Here is a 17,798-nt window from a genome sequence, read left to right as displayed (position 1 = left end):
GAAAATTACATTCACCTCTATATAATTTTTCTTTGCCAAGAAGACAATTTACACACACAAGTGGTGTGGCTTATCAAAACTCTACCCTATTTGGGTGTCTACATTTTGCTTAGACACTGAAAACATTTTATTTTTTTAAATAAAAAAGAAAACAGATTATTATTTTACAAAAAAAATACTATTTAATTTTAAATCAGTGTTTTACTTGCCGTTTCTTTGTAATTATTTGTGAAATTGCACTTTCTGATTGAAAATAGTCACCGACACCAAAAAACCTACAACATTTTTTTCCAGTGATATATACTGTATATTATAATAGTCATTCCAGTTTAGTTGTTTCATCGCTTTTGTGGCTCAAAATCGATTTCATCCTCAAAATCTAAAATGTAATCTCTAAAGTATGTGCACAAGCTTCATATACAGTCAGAGCTGCATTTATGCTCATGGCAGTGCATTAATCTGACTCCATAGGAGAGAACTGACTCTTAATGATGCTGTCATAGATTATGAATGCCATTAATGCTGGTCAAGCAGAGCAATACTTTCAGTCAGATGGCACTAGAATTTGTTATTTCCAGCCTATTGCATATGATAAGCTGCAGGACAATAAAGGGTTTCGCTTAATAATAACTTTCATTACTAAGTTATCAACAAACATTAATGCTTAACAGATCAGTAGTTCATTTACTAATTTATATGAAATATACTGTTTGATTCCTGTATGGTTGACATTTATACATGTAGTCTACACTAGTGATCTATTTTACCCATAAACTTTTTATGGGTTTTTAGTCATTAACTTCATAACTTCAGCCCATCTAATAAACTAAGCAAATTATTGCAGATTATGTTGATCACGATTTATTTTAAATTTATGCAAAATGTAAGCCTCATAAAATGAGATTCCTGCACTATGGCAGCATGCAGCTTTTGTCAGGGAATAACCAATCTAGCCCTTCCCAACAAAACAGTAAATATTGGTCATTTTCACACTAAGCGGCTGTGTCTCAAAACCTAGTGAGCTGCCTATCTAGATATGAATTGTTTTTGTTTTGTTTCTTTGCATCAATCTAATGTTGGATTCACTTTTTTAAGCATCCCACATTTAATTCGAGCATTTTGACCATTAGGTGAACTTTTTTTTTCTACCGTTTGATTGAAAAAAATTGATTAAAAAAATAACACTATTTGTTTTACAGTCTATGGTTGACACGTTCGAACGTTTGATTTGAGCAATGGAAATAATCGGAACGTTCGAATGTTTGATTCGAGCATTTTCATCAACCATCCTCCAGTGGACTTTAAAGGTTGATTGAGCATTTTTGAGCATCATTGGCGATCGGTTTAAGCTTTTTTTAAAACGGGAGAGTTCGAACGTTATATGAACAATTTGGCGACCACAGTTCAAACGTCCGACTAGCAGTCATTAGAACGTTCGCATGATTGATTTAAACAGTTGACTGAGCATTTTTGGGCACCATCAAGTTCAGAATATCGGTTTAAACGTTCGAACGTTTACAACTTGGCGAATCACATAGGCACTTTCGAATTCGAACGTAGAATCGATTGTTTAAGCATAAGAACACTTTAGAACATTTCATTCCAGCATTTTAGGAATTTCTTTTTTATTTTTATTTTTTTCAATCGGACATTTAAACGATTTCCACAAAATGCTCGAATCGCACGCAAGCGATGTCGTCGTAAAATGCGGTCTAGGTAGGTGGTATGCTAGGCTTTGAAGCACCTCCTGTAAGTAAGTAAGTAAGGGAGAGAGAGAGAGTTGGAGGGGGAAGGGAGCAGGAGGAAAAGCTCCGCCTCGTCTGAGCCGCTCTGGCGGAGGGAGATCGCAGGGAAGTCGGATGCTTTTTCCCCTGTAGAGAGGGAACACCGCGGAGGTGATTCGCCCCAAACAACATTTGGGATTTTAAAAAACAAAACACGTTGGATTCGGCGATTATTAAGAGGCAAGATGAGGGAGAACTTGAGAAAGTAAGTGCAATGCTAACACGAATAAATGTCGGCTCTTGCGAGTAGAGGACGCCGAAGGAGTTTTGCATTCGTCCATCTGCCGTATAGTCGCTGCTTCTTTTCCTAGCTGGTTTTCCTTACAGCCTAGCAGGTGCTTGTTCGGTTTTTACAAGGAGCCAGTGCAGCCGGGAATGTCCACGTCTTTTAGCGACATGCCAGTTCAGCGCTTGATTTGTTTATTTTTCTAATGCCAAACACATCGATAGTTCCTGATGCATCTACTGTGCCCTTCTTGCAGCATGCCGACTGATAAACCTAACGTGGCGTTCATATTGTCATTTGTTTTTAGAGGTATATTTGATCGAAATCCTTATATTGATAACAAGGCTTGGCCTTAAGGATCCTCCATATTCGTGCGCTTCCCATAAGTTAACATTAACGTTATACCACACAGAAGATAACTGTTTTGGTTTTAACCACATACTTACGGCTGCGTTTGCATTCAACCATAACCAAGAGCCACAATTAGAGGTGTCTGCGTGAAGCGTGTTTGTGTGGGTACACTGTGCTGTTAGATGCGTTCATGCATGTAGGTGGGCATTCCTTTTTCTTGTCCAAACCCACATTACTGCTGTACTTCCGCTCATGCAGTGCCTTGAGATGTGCAGGTATGGTGTTCTCTGTGGGAAATTTGCCATCAGGCCATTGGCATGCTTTACTGAGACTACCTGAACCTAGAGGGCGCTGCCAGATACTGACTGTGTCTCAAAGCCTATAGTGAGCTGCTTGTGATGCCCAGAAATTCTGTGCGTGTTTTCAAACTTTTTGATATCAAAGACCACACCTTCTAAAAAAAAAAAAAAAAAAAAAAAAAAAAAAAAATATATATATATATATATATATATGACTTCTTAAATTGTAATTAATTTGATTTTGTTGACTCATATCAAATCATGTTGTTGTTTTTCTTTGTGTGTTTATTTATATTTATATATATGCAAAAATTATGTTTAAGTCATTTCAACCTAAATTACATTAAGCTGACTTAAATGAGTTGAATATATAACTTAAAGTTGAAAATTGTTTAACTTATTTTGGTGAGTTAAAGCAATGTAGAAAAATATGTTGTCATAACTTATTGATCATGTAATTTTTTACACTGTAAAATATTTTATTAGTTTAATTCAGAATTAATAATGCTTTTTAGTGTTTTTATTTGGAGATGCTTTAAATTGAACTAAAGTTACCTTAAAGATTTGTTGCATTGTTAATTGCTGTTCTTTCGAACTTACCATAAAATAATCAGTTTCCACAATAATATATTGTTTCAACATTGCTAATAATAAGATATGTTTCTTGAGCACCAAGCATATTAGCACCAGCATATTAGAAAGATTTCTGAAGGGTCACGTGCAGGGTCCGAAATTAACTTTTTGGCTCACCTGCCACGGGGACTGGTAGATGAAAAAATCCACCAGCCAAGCATATTTTTTACCGGCCAAAATAATAAACAGCCCCTTTTTTTGTCACATATACATTTATTTCAGTACTTTTAATTGAGATAATAAGGTAGGCATATTATGTTGAATACAAACATAAAAAATTGTCCAGAGCAAAATTTGAAATGTATAATAATAATAAAAAAAAAAAAATTATATATATATATATATATATATATATATATATATATATATATATATATATATATATATATATATATATATATTGATCAAAATGAGAGAAATATATGAAATATTACTCTCATTGGGGTGAAATAATTTTTTTTTTTTTTTGTCAGTTTTGTTTCCTGACTGGAAGGGAAGGCAGAACGTACTCGGCTAAGTTACTTACGTAACCTCGGTTCCCTGAGAGATAAGGGAACGAGTATTGCGTTGCAAACGCTATGAGAAAACTAATTTTATCGAGAAAAGAACGGCCATGCATGGTGTGTAAAGCAGAAGCAGCCTGGCCAGCGGCGGAGTATGCACGATCCGCGAGTGCTGAAGACGCTCTGCACGGCTTTGATGAGCAGGACACAAATGGGCGGCGACCGCTTCTTCCAGTGGCGGGAGCTTCACATATCCTTTTTCCTCAGCGCCGTCAACAGATAGAGCGTTAACTGTACGTACACACCGCCGCCGACTTGAGCTACAAAGAAGCTCTGGCCGCCCTGTCAAGGACGCTTGTCAAAAAGTACGGGGAAGCTTGACGCTTGTCCGCTCTGAATAGTGAGTGCGCGCACGCGGCCGGGGCTCACTCTCTCTCTCTCTCTCTCTCTCTCTCTCTCTCTCTCTCTCTCTCTCTCTCTCTCTCTCTCTCTCTCTCTCACTCACTCTGCTTGTTCTTAGGAGGCAGAAGAGCGCGTGCGCGCTGACAATTTTATTATTTTGGTATGAACATTCACCCGCCACTGTGGCGGATAGCCTTTTGAGATATACTCGCCAAACGGAAAATCTACCCGCATTTGGCGCTTGGCGGGTGTTAATTTCGGACCCTGGTCACGTGACACTGAAGACTGGAGTAATGATGCTGAAAATTTAGCTTTTAATTATATTTTTAAATATATTAATATAGAAAACAGTTCTTTTAAACCTGTTCCAAGTTAGCTGATTAACACCCCTAGCAAAACAAATCCTCTGGCAGTCCCATGGTAAATGGCATTGGTATAACCATGGTGCTTTTTTGTCTGTATGGTTCCACCCCATAATGTTTGCATTTCAGAGCTACTGATGTTTTCCACAACTCCTTTTAAAGTTCTTTCATTTTGACCCCTCTGACCTTTTCTTTTGGAAGAAAAAATGCATGAAAGTTCACTTTCATCAAATTTTTTTTTTGGTGTTTTTTCCTGCTTTAACACTGTAGGAGCTGGGTATAATTTATAGTTTTGAAGTTTCTCCACCTTATTAGAATTCTGCAGAGCCACTTGGCTGGCTTAAGCCCAAAATCACAAACATCCTGGCCCATAGCAACACTTCAAAACAAGGCATCTCAGTAGTGTAAATTGCATTTCCACTAATGGATTCATTTAGAGCCATTGTAACAAAACAGTCAGGCACTGTTCTGAATGTAGAAATTGACTCCCTTCTTTTAAGATTCAAGTGAAGAGGACCCAGTACAACAACTTAGATGCTCAAAACGTCTCCCATGGTCACATGTAGGATCTAAACCAGTGCTTTTTTCTAAAATTCAAAACCGTGACGCCAAAACACACTAGCAGAAACACATTTTATTTACTGACAGGGATTACAAAATCAGTTGTCTGGTTTTTAATAAATGCAATAACATCAGAAACATTAAAATAATTACATTAACAACGACAGCTGTATTTTAAATGAACAAGAGTGTTGGTTGTGTGACTTGCAACATAACGTTATCTACTAGCATCAACCATGTTCAAATAAGGTATTGATAAAAAGATTTATAAAATGATAAACCTCACATTTCAGCCTTTAAACCATTTTAAAGAAACGGGGTTAGACAAAATTGTCTATAACACATTAGCTTAGTTTTAATCAACCGGTTAAAATTGACTTAGCGCATCAAAATTTGGTCTTATTTTACACAAACAAATACCGCAGACAGTGTGAATGAAAATGTAAATCAGTAGATGGCGCTTATGGAACATTTCCCTCAGCACTCGGTTGTAAAGGTTGTAAAACCTCGCTTCTTTCCTCCATGTTTTCACACAAAATGAAACTCAAGCTGCATGCTGTGCCTGCTGCTAACTTTGATTAAAGCTAGACGGTATCTGCCATGAGTTTTTCAAATCCTGTTAATCAAATGATGATTCAAATGTTAAACTGTTAGACTAACCATCAGGAATTGTATCGTGGTTTATCCTCCAACCGGTCAATTTTTCATCCCTACTTGTAATCTAAAAACTAGAGTGAGTTAGGCGACCCCCGGGTTTGGAATCACTGATCTAAACAATGGACTCTAAAATATTTATTCATGTAAAATATCAGAGTTGCAAGATGGGTTTTTGGCAGAAACAAGCTTTTGGTGGTTTAAGCCCCACCAGCTAGACTAGAGTTTTAAAATATTATGAGTCACTGCCAAATCCACATGCAGCAGGAACACTATTAAATGGGATAAGTTAGAGTGTAAAAAGTAAAAATGGATATTTAACTTGGATACTCTATAATCTTTTCACTTTTATTTAGCCTCTGTCCCAACTTTTTTGGAGTGTGTTGCATATTTACAAAATACAATTAATTTGGCCAGTGAAAACATTGGAAATCTTTTCTTTGTACTTTTCTCAGTTAAATAAAGGTTAAAGAGGGTGAACAAATCACAGATTCTTGATTTTATTACATTTTACAATGTCCCAACTTTTCTGGAATTGGGGTTATGTTTAATGTTGCCTTTTTTAGAGCCCCATTTTTTTTTTATTCCATCATACTCAAAATAATAGCCAGGCCAGGCCAACCTTGTAAAAAGTATGTTCTGTCTTCAACTAAATATTCACACAGGTTTGAAACAATATAAGGATCATTAAATGACTGAATGTTCACCTTTGAACTGTTCTTTTAAATGAGACGTGTTATCATAGACAGCATGTCTAACATATTGTTACCGTCATGATGTCATTGGCGTGATAGTTCTACTTTAACGGATGTGTTAAATGTGCTTAAGTATCTTTTGAAAATGACCTTTATTTGAAGAACATAACTGAACTATTCTTGAGTTTGAGGACTACAAAGATTTATTGTTGGATGTAAAAAGACTCAAGGCTTGTCCACCACACTTTATCACTGTCATAATCTATATAACTTTAGATGGAGGATGACACTATCTCGGGCACTAAATATGAGTCATAAACATATTTATGGATGTTGTAGTGCCTTTTGTTGGCTTTTGGTATGTATTTATTATGACGCTTTTCCACTGCGTGGTACGACTCGGCTCGGTTTGCTTTATCCACTGCAGTTTAGTACCGCTTCAAAGTGTGTGGGATTATAGACTGATCGTTAAAGTTGCGCCTCCATCTAGTCCACTGACCACGATACAGCCATTTCTTTTTTCAAGTTGCGTGCGACAGTCGTTTAAAAAAGTCGTGCGAACAAATGATACTGCGGTGGCTGTTGCTGACTATTTAAATCTTGCGGGTTTGGTGTCTCGTGTCACAAATCAAATGTCGCTGGTAGTGACGATTCTCTCTGACCAATCAGTGATCTGCAGTGTTTACACGTCGCATTTTAGTATCGGTACTGTTTGCTTGGAGGTTGTACTTAAAAAAGTACCAGGTACCAAACCCCCCAAAAGTGAGCCGTACCATGCAGTGGAAAAGTGCCTTTATAAAGCATGTTTTTCAGAGAGAGGTACTGCTGATTGTAATTCACATTCTCTTTTCTTTCAGTCACCAGACCCAAACAACATGTTGGGACCACCCAAAGATGGCAGAACTGTACCAGTCATTAGGTAGGCCTGATTCAAGTCTGATGTGCATGAAGTAGTGCTGGATGATGTATTGAATATTAATAGCATGTTCATGATGATCTTGCTGGTGACTTTCCAAAGATGGTGCTAAAAATGTTAATGGAGGTCTTCATGTGGCATTTTACTGTGTATTAAAATGTCTTTGTGATAACAAATGAATATATACACTACAGCACACCACAGTTAAGTTTTTTTTTTTTTTTAAAGGAATGCAGTAATTATTCAGCAAGGATTCATTAAATTGTTAAAAAGTGACTTTAAATACTGAAAAAAATTTTTTTAAACATTGAAAATAAGAAATCTCTTGAGCAGCAAAGCAGCATATTAGAATGATTTCTGAAGAATGACCAAGCATGTGACACTGAAGACTGGAGTAATGATGCTGAAAATTCAGTTTTGATCACAGGAATAAGGAATAAATTACATTTTAAAATATATTAAAATACAATGCAAGTATTTTAAATTCTAACTAAATTTCACAGTTCTTACTGTATTTTTTTATCGAATTAATGTAGCCAAACTTTTAACGGTTTTAATTAGGGTTGGGCGATGTCCCCTAAATTGGCAGTTGACGATGTTTACAGTAAAACATCGCGATGGACGATGATATCGTCGGGGGGGGGGGGTGCTGACGATCACGAAGAGACAGGGATAGTGCACATTAAGAGACAGGGATAGTGCACATTGTAGCTACTTACATCTACTGTGTTTACGCCACGGGAATACTCGGCTTGGCATTTTGAAATATTTCTATGTTTATTTGGCCGTTCAGGCGCGCAACCGAAGACAAAGACTACTTGACCATGTTGCGCTCGGAGCGCGCGCGCACCATCCTGTCAGTAGAATTCAGTTCTCTTTCGCGACTTATCGTGCTTTTAATATTTCTTTTCAATAGCACATCCTGCTCTTTTCTTTCTCATTAATGTTTTGTTATGAACTTTACATAATCGTCAACTGAAATCTGTGCGGATTATCAACGATACATTTATGACATAAAGGTCTCTGCGGCAAAAGTGAAAGTACCAGCGGCCAACGGGTGAAATGTTTCTCTTTGCACAGCAAAGCACCCGTTTCAATAAAAGGATATATTAAAGTTTATAAAGCCTACTTTTACATTTTCATTGCTGTTTTAAAATGAATTTCGCCATCACCTTAAACAAGCTGTTCTGCTTGAATCCCAGTGCAGGAGCTGTAACTGTTAGGTTACCACAGAAACGTAAGCGTTTGGTTGATTACTGTGGTGACTCGTGACACTCGCGAACAGCACTGAACACACACGTCTTCATTTTTTTTTATCGTTTGTTGGTAAAGGGTGAGAGACCTTGCGAGCCACACGAGCCATAGGTTCCCAACCACTGGTGTACACACGAAAACGAACTGCCGTGAGACTGGGCTGGTCTGACAGGGTGGGGGGCGTGGCATCACGATAGTGGCTCTCCATCGTGATGTCGGTCAGCCATCACGATGGACGATGATATCGTCCATCGGCACAACCCTAGTTTTAATGTACATTTAAACCTGGCAATAGTGTCTGTAAAGTAATGATTCATGTAATACATAAAATGTATACATAATTCTATTGTTATATAAATATGCGTAGATCAACTGTTGAAAAGCTGTAACAATTTTTTTTAGCCATATAGCACAACCTTGCTATGAAGTTGTTACATCTCTCACATTTTCATTCATCTGTTGCATTCAGCTGTAGTGTAATTGCCCTTAAGTCAAATTTCAGATTGTTTGTTGATCAATGGATTAAAAATGGAAAAGACTAATTGGATGATACTAGCTTGATGTCTTTGCTGCCTGTTTTTCAGATCCCAACAAATAAGATCAAAATGAGAAATTGTCAGATGCAGAGATGAGAGGTTTTACTGTGACAGTAATGAAATGTTGCATGAACAGTTTGCTAAAATGAACATGTCCCATTTTCTCGTGCTAAACAGCGGATCTCAACAACGTACGATTCTCTGCATACAGGACGGCAATGAAGCTCAGACGAATGCAGAAAGCTCTCTGCTGTGAGTTCACACAACTTACTCTTTGCAATCACACAACCCTGTTAATCTGTTTTTAGTTTTTTTCTGAACATTCATGCTACTCATGACAATAATCTTAAAAAGTCTTTATTTAGGCTCAAACCATGTCTCAGAGAAACATTTTGTGAAGAGGAAAGGGTTAAAATTTGCTTCTATCTCCGTCAGATTTCATAATAAGTTGTAAATAATAAAGAAAAGAAAAAATTATTTTTAGAATGACTAGTTTCTCACACATTTGATTACACAACAGGGTTTCCTAAAGCAAACGGTACGGTCTGTTACTGCTTCCAAACCCTGACCCTGCTGAGATGAATGAAACTCCACCGTGCGTGGTGGTGCACTATAACTTCTATGGTTTTTTACTCAGTTCTCATTTTAATGGTGAGACTTTTGTTTTTTTGTGTTCAGGCTTGATTTTGTAATCAAAATTTTATATAAGAATTTGGATTTAGATTTATCGGCTTTCAAATATCGGCATCGGCCTAAATCTTTATGTCGGTACATCCCTAAAATAAATAAATATGAATGAACATCAGAAGGTATGTTGAAAGGTACAGTACAACTTTTTGAAAGTATTGTCTCATGTAATCACTCATTTGTTTAAAGATTTGAAGGATGTCAATAAAACAGCTTGGAAACACTGCCACGTCATGTTTACCTCAGGAAAGCCATTCAATGTCCATAAACTCGCTAGTTAGCTAGAAAATTGACCTCTAGAGAGGAGCTTATTTAATATATTTGAATTATTCCGTCATAAAAACACGTTTTTATGACAGCCACCTTTAAAATGTTTGTTATCAGAGCACTTTATCAAATTTTGCATTTTTCTGTACACAGTGGATCTTCTGGGCATGTCTGCGGCCTGTGAGGCCTTTGAGCAGCACAATCTGAAACAGAATGAGCAATTCATGGACATCATGCAGGTGATCAACTGTCTGACCAGCATCTACGACCGTCTGGAGCAGCAGCACAGCAGCCTGGTCAACGTGCCTCTCTGCGTGGACATGTGTCTCAACTGGCTGCTCAACGTTTATGATACGTACGTTTCACTTTTTGTTGTTGCTTTGCGTGTTTAAGATGTTATGGAATAGTTCAATTATTGAAAGCAGGTCATATGTGGTTGGAACAACACAAGTGCAAGTAAATGATGAAAGAATTTCAAATGTGGGATTAACTAATCCTTTAAATATTAGAACACATGAGTCAGAGAGAATCAAGGAGTCGGACTCAATTGTTCTCAGCATGTTTCTCAGTAGGATCACACTGAGCCATAAATCATGCAGTGTTTGTACATGGAGGTGGTAGATTCCACAGAAGACCCCTGTCTTTCCCCCAAAGTAAACTGAGAGAAAAACGTTGGAGGTCTTTTCATTCTACGCCTGTTTTTTTTACCTTGATTGTCTTGCAAAGCAATGTTTTTCTCAGAAGATGGGATGAAGAAATCCAGTCGTCAGGGTTACACTGGGTACTTAAAAAGTATTCTAATTTTAAATTTGAGGACGAAAAAAATGGAATTGTGGTACGCCCTAATATAAATATTGTTATAACATAAGATTAATAAAACTTTGTCCCTGACTACATATATTTAAAACATTTTAAATATAGTATTTTTATTAAATAATGTATTTTTTACATTTATTATTTATAATAATTCGTAAACATGGAAGTACAAATATGTGGCCTTTTGGGTTTACCATATTTGTGGCTAAATTAAATTGTCTTAACTTTCATTTTGGGTGAACAATACATAATACATATTGTTGCATTTTGTATTGCAATATAAATACTTTTCTTGATTGCTTTATTGATACTTTATTACACCCCTAATGTTAACTTTATTGTGTTTAAATTGTAATATGCTGTAGATAGTTGTATGCATGCGTATTTTATCTTCCTAATCTTTTTGATTGAGCAACTGGAAGTTGTAAAGCATAGACATTTCAAAATAAGAGTCTAGATATATTTCGGCCTTTCATTTTGATTTGAATTTATTTAAGACATAACAAATGCTATTAATTTATTAAATTTCAGTACATATTTAATAAATAAAACATGTTTTACATATAGTTTACATAGTTTCAAACATGTTTTGCTAATATAAACAACATTAAATCATGTGTCAACATTAAAGTTAAATGTGCACCCCAGCCTAAGTATTTAAGTAGTTTTAAGTAAAACTGGGATTTTTATTTGTCCAAGACTTTAAAAAGGTCTTAAAGTCTTAAATTTGATTTTAAAGGTTAAACATTAAAAACACATTTAGAAGAAATTCTTTGTTTTATAAAAGAAACTGTACATTTTACCAGTGTATGGTACAGAAACATCTAGAATTATTTTGTTCCTGATCTTGACTGTTATCTGCAAAAAAGATTTAAAAAAGAGCGATTGACGGTCTTGCTTTAGTCATTTGTCACCTTGTTATTTTATTTTTTCCCCGCAGAGGACGAGCTGGCAAGATTCGTACCCTATCTTTCAAAACAGGAATAATCTGTTTGTGCAAAGCTCACCTTGAAGATAAGTACAGATGTAAGTTTTTCTGCTTGTCTTATGCGTTTCCTCTCTTCTATTTTGTCTCCATGTCGTAATTAGAACCAAGATATTTGTTTGGTTTACAGAAAATGTACTACTAGCAGTTTACAGCTCTCTCAGGTGTTGGCAGTGTCTAGTAGTATGTTGTCATTGTTTAGTTGTTAATAGCACTGCTGTAAACACTGTTGTAAAGCTTTGGAGTTTGCTCTTTTAGAGTAAATCTAGCACACAGTATAGTGCAACAGCTGGGGGTTTTCCAGAAATCAAGGTTAACTTACCATCACACCATGAACTCTTGGTTAATGGGGTTTATGCAAAACAAACTTCCGTATTCTATAAAACAGTTTGCATCTCTTCTGGTTCAGGTCTTTTGTACGTGCTTTGATAAATATAGAGCTGTTGTACTAAAGATACCTTCAAAGGAACGACCAAAGAGGAGCATGACCGATGTTAAAAAGTTTGTTTTATTTTTCTTATTCTTCTCACTAACATTTTGGTATTTAAATTGAATAAAATTATAACAATAAAAAGAACTAGCTTGGTTAGCTGATTACCTTAAAAGGTCATATATATCGCCGTCAATTCGTACTGCCGTTACCACTTTCTCAGACAAGTGGATTTTTTTTCTTTCTTATTTTGCTTAAAGGGATACTTCACCTCTGGAAAGATTAATGTGTATTTAAAATAGGTCATTTATGTAGAAGAAATGTGAAGAAATTTTTTAATTTGGAGCTTTCTAGACTGAGAAAAGCCAGAAAATGTATTTTTGGCTTATGTGGATGAAAGACAACTCCTCCCAGAATGCACTTGCTTCGCTGCCCTAGGAGGCCACTCCCAAGCCACGCCTACCGGTAAGAGAGCGCAGTTGAAAACAACAAGGTTAGGCTACTAGTGTGTCTCCGTGACGAGTTTGCCCTGGATTTCGAAATCGCCCAAAATGTCCGGGATTCGGCTTTTGCGTTCTACAGTCGCTATTCATTATGTTTACTGTGGCGAGCGAGCAGGACGAGGCTGACGGCCGCGGGAGAACGACGCGAGGCCGGTCATTTCTGAGACGCGCCGGTCTCGTATCTCTCACGGAAGAGCGGGAATTTTCTTAGCAATGTTAAAACGCACATCAACCGATCACTTGTTTAGCGTTCATGTAAACACTAAATTCAGATTCACCAATCGGAATGAATTCAGTTAGATTGAAACAAAAGGTGTGCATGTAAACAATGAATGGCGACTGCAGAAAGCAAAAGCCGAATCGCGGACATTTTGAACGATCTCGCCCGCCGGACAAGTCTGGGAAAAGGAGGATGGTAACCCCTACTACTCAGCTTTCTTCACAGAACAAGAGCCTGTTAACTTACTTTCCAAAGAAAGACGGCTGAAACTGTGTACATTCTGTGAGTGAGATCCCTCTATGGGCGGGTTGAAAACATGCGGAACAGCTCCTCCTACTGGCTGTAGTCTTTAGCCTCTGGGCAGAAAATCCTCCGATGACGCAAAATAACGATTTTTGCGCCATCGGAGGATTTTTTCCAGACAAAAAATACATAAATCTCTCGTCTCAGGGGGATATGAGGGGGGAAAGCACGGTAATTCGAAAATACTACAGGTTTTCTACTAATACAAAGCTTAATGCTAAATCCTGAAGTAACCCTTTAATGGCGATTTACATTCTTATTGCATGGGGACTACTGGGCAGTTGTGCAATCTATAGAGCAGGTTATGTTCAAAGAGTAAAGGGGCTTTTGCACCAGAGGAACCTTTTCATAGTTCCTAGAAATATTGTCGGAAGTTCACGGATTTTGGAGTGTTCGCACAGCAGGAACTAGGAACGATTTTAGTTCTAGGAACTCCTTTTGGAGGAACTAATTTAGCTCCTACTTCAGAGTAGGGTCTAAACCAGCACTGTAGGAACTATCCGTGACGTTAGTGTGCGCTGATTGGCCAAACGCATGTGAAACACTAGTAGCTCCCGTATTTTTTTTTTTATAAGGCTGTACGCACACAGATTATAGCCTATATAGTTACTCCAGAAACTAACTCTACGAACATGGAAAACAGTGATAGATGGGCCTAACCTTTACGCTGAGGAGAAAATCCAACGCAACTTTGAGGAGACCAAGCGAAACATGATTATTTCTGCTCAGATTAGTGATGGGGACGAGACCGCCTATGCAGAGTCTGAGTCAAGACCGAGTCTTTGAAGGGTCGAGTCCGAGTTGAGACCGAGTCCGTTGGTTTTCAAATTCAGTCGAGTCTGAGTCAAGACCGAGTCTTTGAGGAAACAAGTCCGAGTCGAGACCGAGTCTTTGAGGAAGCAAGTCCGAGTCGAGACCGAGTCTTTAGGAGTCGAGACCAAGACCATAAAAACATGTCAGTTTTCATATTCATGATTTAATATCACCCCAGTTAATAATCAACAGTTAGGCCTACAGACTAAGCTAGATTGGGAATTGTTTAGAGGAGCAGTCTTAACGTCTTAATATGGACTATGCTTTTACTATCATTAAAAAAATCCCTACCACATGCATCATCTTCTGCCTATTTTTCTAAACTGCTTCAACAGTGCTGCTCTGTCATCAACATGTTAAGCCCACCCTGACTTTTTTAATCATAGTTAGGACATGCAGAGCAAATTAAAATTTTCTAGTGGTATGTATTCTAGTGGACTAGTGATGGGGACGAGACCGCCTATGCCGAGTCCGAGTCAAGACCGAGTCTTTGAAGGGTCGAGTCCGAGTCAAGACCGAGTCTTTGAAGGAACAAGTCCGAGTCGAGTACGAGAAAGCAGAAATCGGTCTCGAGACCGGACTCGAGTACTACATAACTGGCTCAGATAGCAACACTGGACATCAACCACACGGCATACGCTAATACCTTTTCATTACCGTCTACTTTCTATGTATAACAGTTCTATATAATAACGTATTAGACAGGAATGTTAGACAGATCGTAAACTAATAAACACGTATAATGCGAGCATTGTGAGCTCATGCTCTGGCGTTCTCAGCGGCGTCAAAAAAAAGGTCTGCCGCGCCGTCAAAATAAAAGTCACAACAACAAGCGTGGCTTACGTCACTTCAGAGTGATGTAAATTCACTGTGAAATTCAGTGCGAAAGCCCCTATAGTTCCTAGAAATATTGGTGGATGTACCCGGATTTGGCGTGTTCGCGCAGCAGAAACTAGGAACAATTTTAGTTCTAGGAACTCCTTTTGGAGGAACTAAATTACCTTCTACTTCAGAGTTAGGGTCTAAACCAGCACTATAGGAACTATCCGTGATGTAAGTGTACACTGATTGGCCGAACGCACGCAAAACACCAGCACCTGCCATTTAAAAAAAAGAGCTGTGTAAACACACAGATTATAGCCTTTATATTTACTCCACAAACTTACTCTACGAACATGGAAAACAGTGATAGATGGGCCTCTTAACCTTCCAAGGGAACCATTAGTTCTCGGGGAACCACCCTGGTGGATAGTTCCTAGAATTAAGTTCCTTGAACTAGCCAGTGTGAAAGCCCCTTATGTTGCTATGGCTATTTACCCTGAAAGTTATCTCCATTTTTGGAACTTAAAGATGAGGTTATCTGCTTATTTATCCATACACTTAGCCGGGTATTTCGCATTACCTGCTCAAAAATAAATGTTTACTCACCTAGAAACACCTAGAAAGAGCACAGCAGACCATTCTAAACTTAGGGGTTGGTAAGATTTTTTGGTAAGGAAAAAATATTTTGGATGTTTCAGTGTTTTTTTTTTTTTTTTTTTTTGTTTATCAAAATATGATGGTTTTGACTCTGTCCCTGTTACCAGTTTTGCTCATTATTTCCTCTTGCACTCTAGTTTTATTCAGAGAGGTGGCCAGTGCCACAGGCTTCTGTGACCAGCGGCGCCTCGGCCTCCTTCTGCACGACGCCATTCAGATCCCCAGACAGCTGGGTGAGGTGGCATCTTTCGGAGGGAGCAATATCGAGCCCAGTGTGCGCAGCTGCTTTCAGTTTGTAAGTACCCATCGTCTACATTCATGAACAGATTACGTTAAAGCAGCCATGTAGAATATGCAATTTTGTGGCATTTTTCTTTTCTTTTCAAAATAGTGGTACAGGTGACCCTAATTATGTCCTGTTCAATAAGAAACTTCCATAATTTCATTTGGTCCTTTAAATGAATTCCAATTTTTCACAAATGTTCTTTCAAAAGCCTCTACAACTCTGTACATTTCCTCAGTCTATTCAGTGTTTTCATCAGTTTTATTTTTCTTTTGCTCTGATATGAAGGCCAATAACAAACCAGAGCTAGAAGCTTCAGTCTTCTTGGACTGGATGCGTTTAGAACCTCAGTCGATGGTTTGGCTTCCTGTCCTTCACCGTGTGGCGGCCGCTGAGACAGCAAAACACCAGGCTAAATGCAACATTTGTAAGGAATGTCCTATTATTGGCTTCAGGTATGGACCTTTTCTTTAGTGCTATTATTCAGAATGACTGATTTTGCCTCAGGTGCTTTAAAAGTCTCAGCACTTTTTTTGTGAATTTTTAAGCATTGCACCAAACTTCAAGGCAGACGTTGATAAAGAAGACCTTTGTCTGTGTTTTGAGGCTCAAAAAACTGCAGTGTTTATTCTATTCTGTTAGAGTTTTTATTGGTGGGAGAACACAGTCCTACTTTTAGTGTTTTTTTTTATATTTGACTTTAAAGTCTACACGATATCAAAGTTGACCCTGTTTACTTTCTTCCTGCTCTTATTTGTTGGTGTACTACTTTCAAAAGAGATTTTTTTGGCTCAGGTCTGACTCTGTCTTCTTTTATATTCTGTTGCTTGATAATCTGTCTAATACTTATACTAAGTTTTGCCTTGTGTTGTTGTATGTGTTAGGCTGAAAAATCACACTTCTGATGTTGTTTATTAACAAAATGTTCAGTTTTCCTATTCATATTATATCATGTAAAGAGTTTAGTCATTAATACATTTCGGGGAATGATTTTAAGGATATATTGTACAATTTGCTGTGTTGAGTCACCACTTGGTTCCAATGCAAAATCTAGCAAAACCACTGATTTATAGCGCAAGTTTGCATCATTCATTTTTGTAGCACTTAAATATAAAGTTTAAATTCCCCAAAAAAAAAATACTGACATAAACTGACACAAATGTTTAAAGACATTTTTCACTTATCTTGTCCCATTGATTTTCTGTGAGAAATATTGTGGAACAGGACTTTTGTCTGTTTTATCCTTTGCAATCAGGGATTTTAGTCTATGACTATAATATTATTCTTTCCTCTCTGTGCCTCTAGTTTCGTAAGCAGAAGAGAAAAGTTGTAGGAGAGATTAAGGAAAAAATAGGGTCATTTTTGATCTCGTGCCAAAATAAGAAAACTTTATTAACTCAACCTGTCGTTCAAAATCTCATTAATGTCATTCAAAACCCATGTCTTACACTTCTATTAAAAAGTTTTTAGTGTTCTAAAAAAAACGTTTACATGTTAGCCAGCAAACCCCACTTTTGAAAAATCCCCAGGAATGGCGTACCCAAACTAAAACAGATACAGTTCATGAACCCTTTGCACTAAAACCACAAGTATGATCTCATTTGAAAGCTGACACTTGGCAGTTTATTGTAAATTTAGAATTCATTATTGTCAAAGTTTTGTAAAGTTATTAGAAATGATTTTTTATGAAATATCTTCATGGAAAAAAAATTTAAGTTGGCATTATATCAATCTAGAAATGCACTACAGCTAAAGCCAGGTCTGACCATGTTATATTTAAAATCTGAAGATAAGTCTAAAACTCTGTATTTAGTTAAATCTTTTTCAAGATCATGT

The 17,798-nt window shown here is 37.3% G+C and overlaps 1 protein-coding gene across 6 annotated transcripts in view; it reads left to right on the top strand.

Annotated features, from left to right (window-relative positions):
• The window catches only part of dmd (dystrophin), a 113,308-nt gene that overhangs the window by 68,979 nt on the left and 26,531 nt on the right, over window positions 1–17,798 (top strand). For 4 of the 6 annotated variants that reach the window (XM_081361872.1, XM_081361873.1, XM_081361874.1 and 1 more), the window contains exons 63-68: window positions 7,328–7,389; window positions 9,354–9,428; window positions 10,284–10,485; window positions 11,887–11,972; window positions 15,817–15,974; window positions 16,251–16,417. In XM_081361872.1, coding sequence (XP_081217998.1) covers window positions 7,328–7,389; window positions 9,354–9,428; window positions 10,284–10,485; window positions 11,887–11,972; window positions 15,817–15,974; window positions 16,251–16,417 — 750 coding nt within the window. Of the gene's footprint in view, window positions 1–1,686; window positions 1,990–7,327; window positions 7,390–9,353; window positions 9,429–10,283; window positions 10,486–11,886; window positions 11,973–15,816; window positions 15,975–16,250; window positions 16,418–17,798 lie in introns of those variants that run through there. The other 2 variants (XM_081361876.1, XM_081361877.1) reach the window with 1 other exon arrangement.

The sequence above is a fragment of the Scardinius erythrophthalmus genome (assembly GCF_964197995.2).
Source record: "Scardinius erythrophthalmus genome assembly, chromosome: 3".
Classification (NCBI taxonomy): Eukaryota; Metazoa; Chordata; class Actinopteri; order Cypriniformes; family Leuciscidae; genus Scardinius; species Scardinius erythrophthalmus.
Note: the sequence above shows the minus strand (reverse complement) of the source record. Positions and strands in the feature narration are given on the sequence as shown.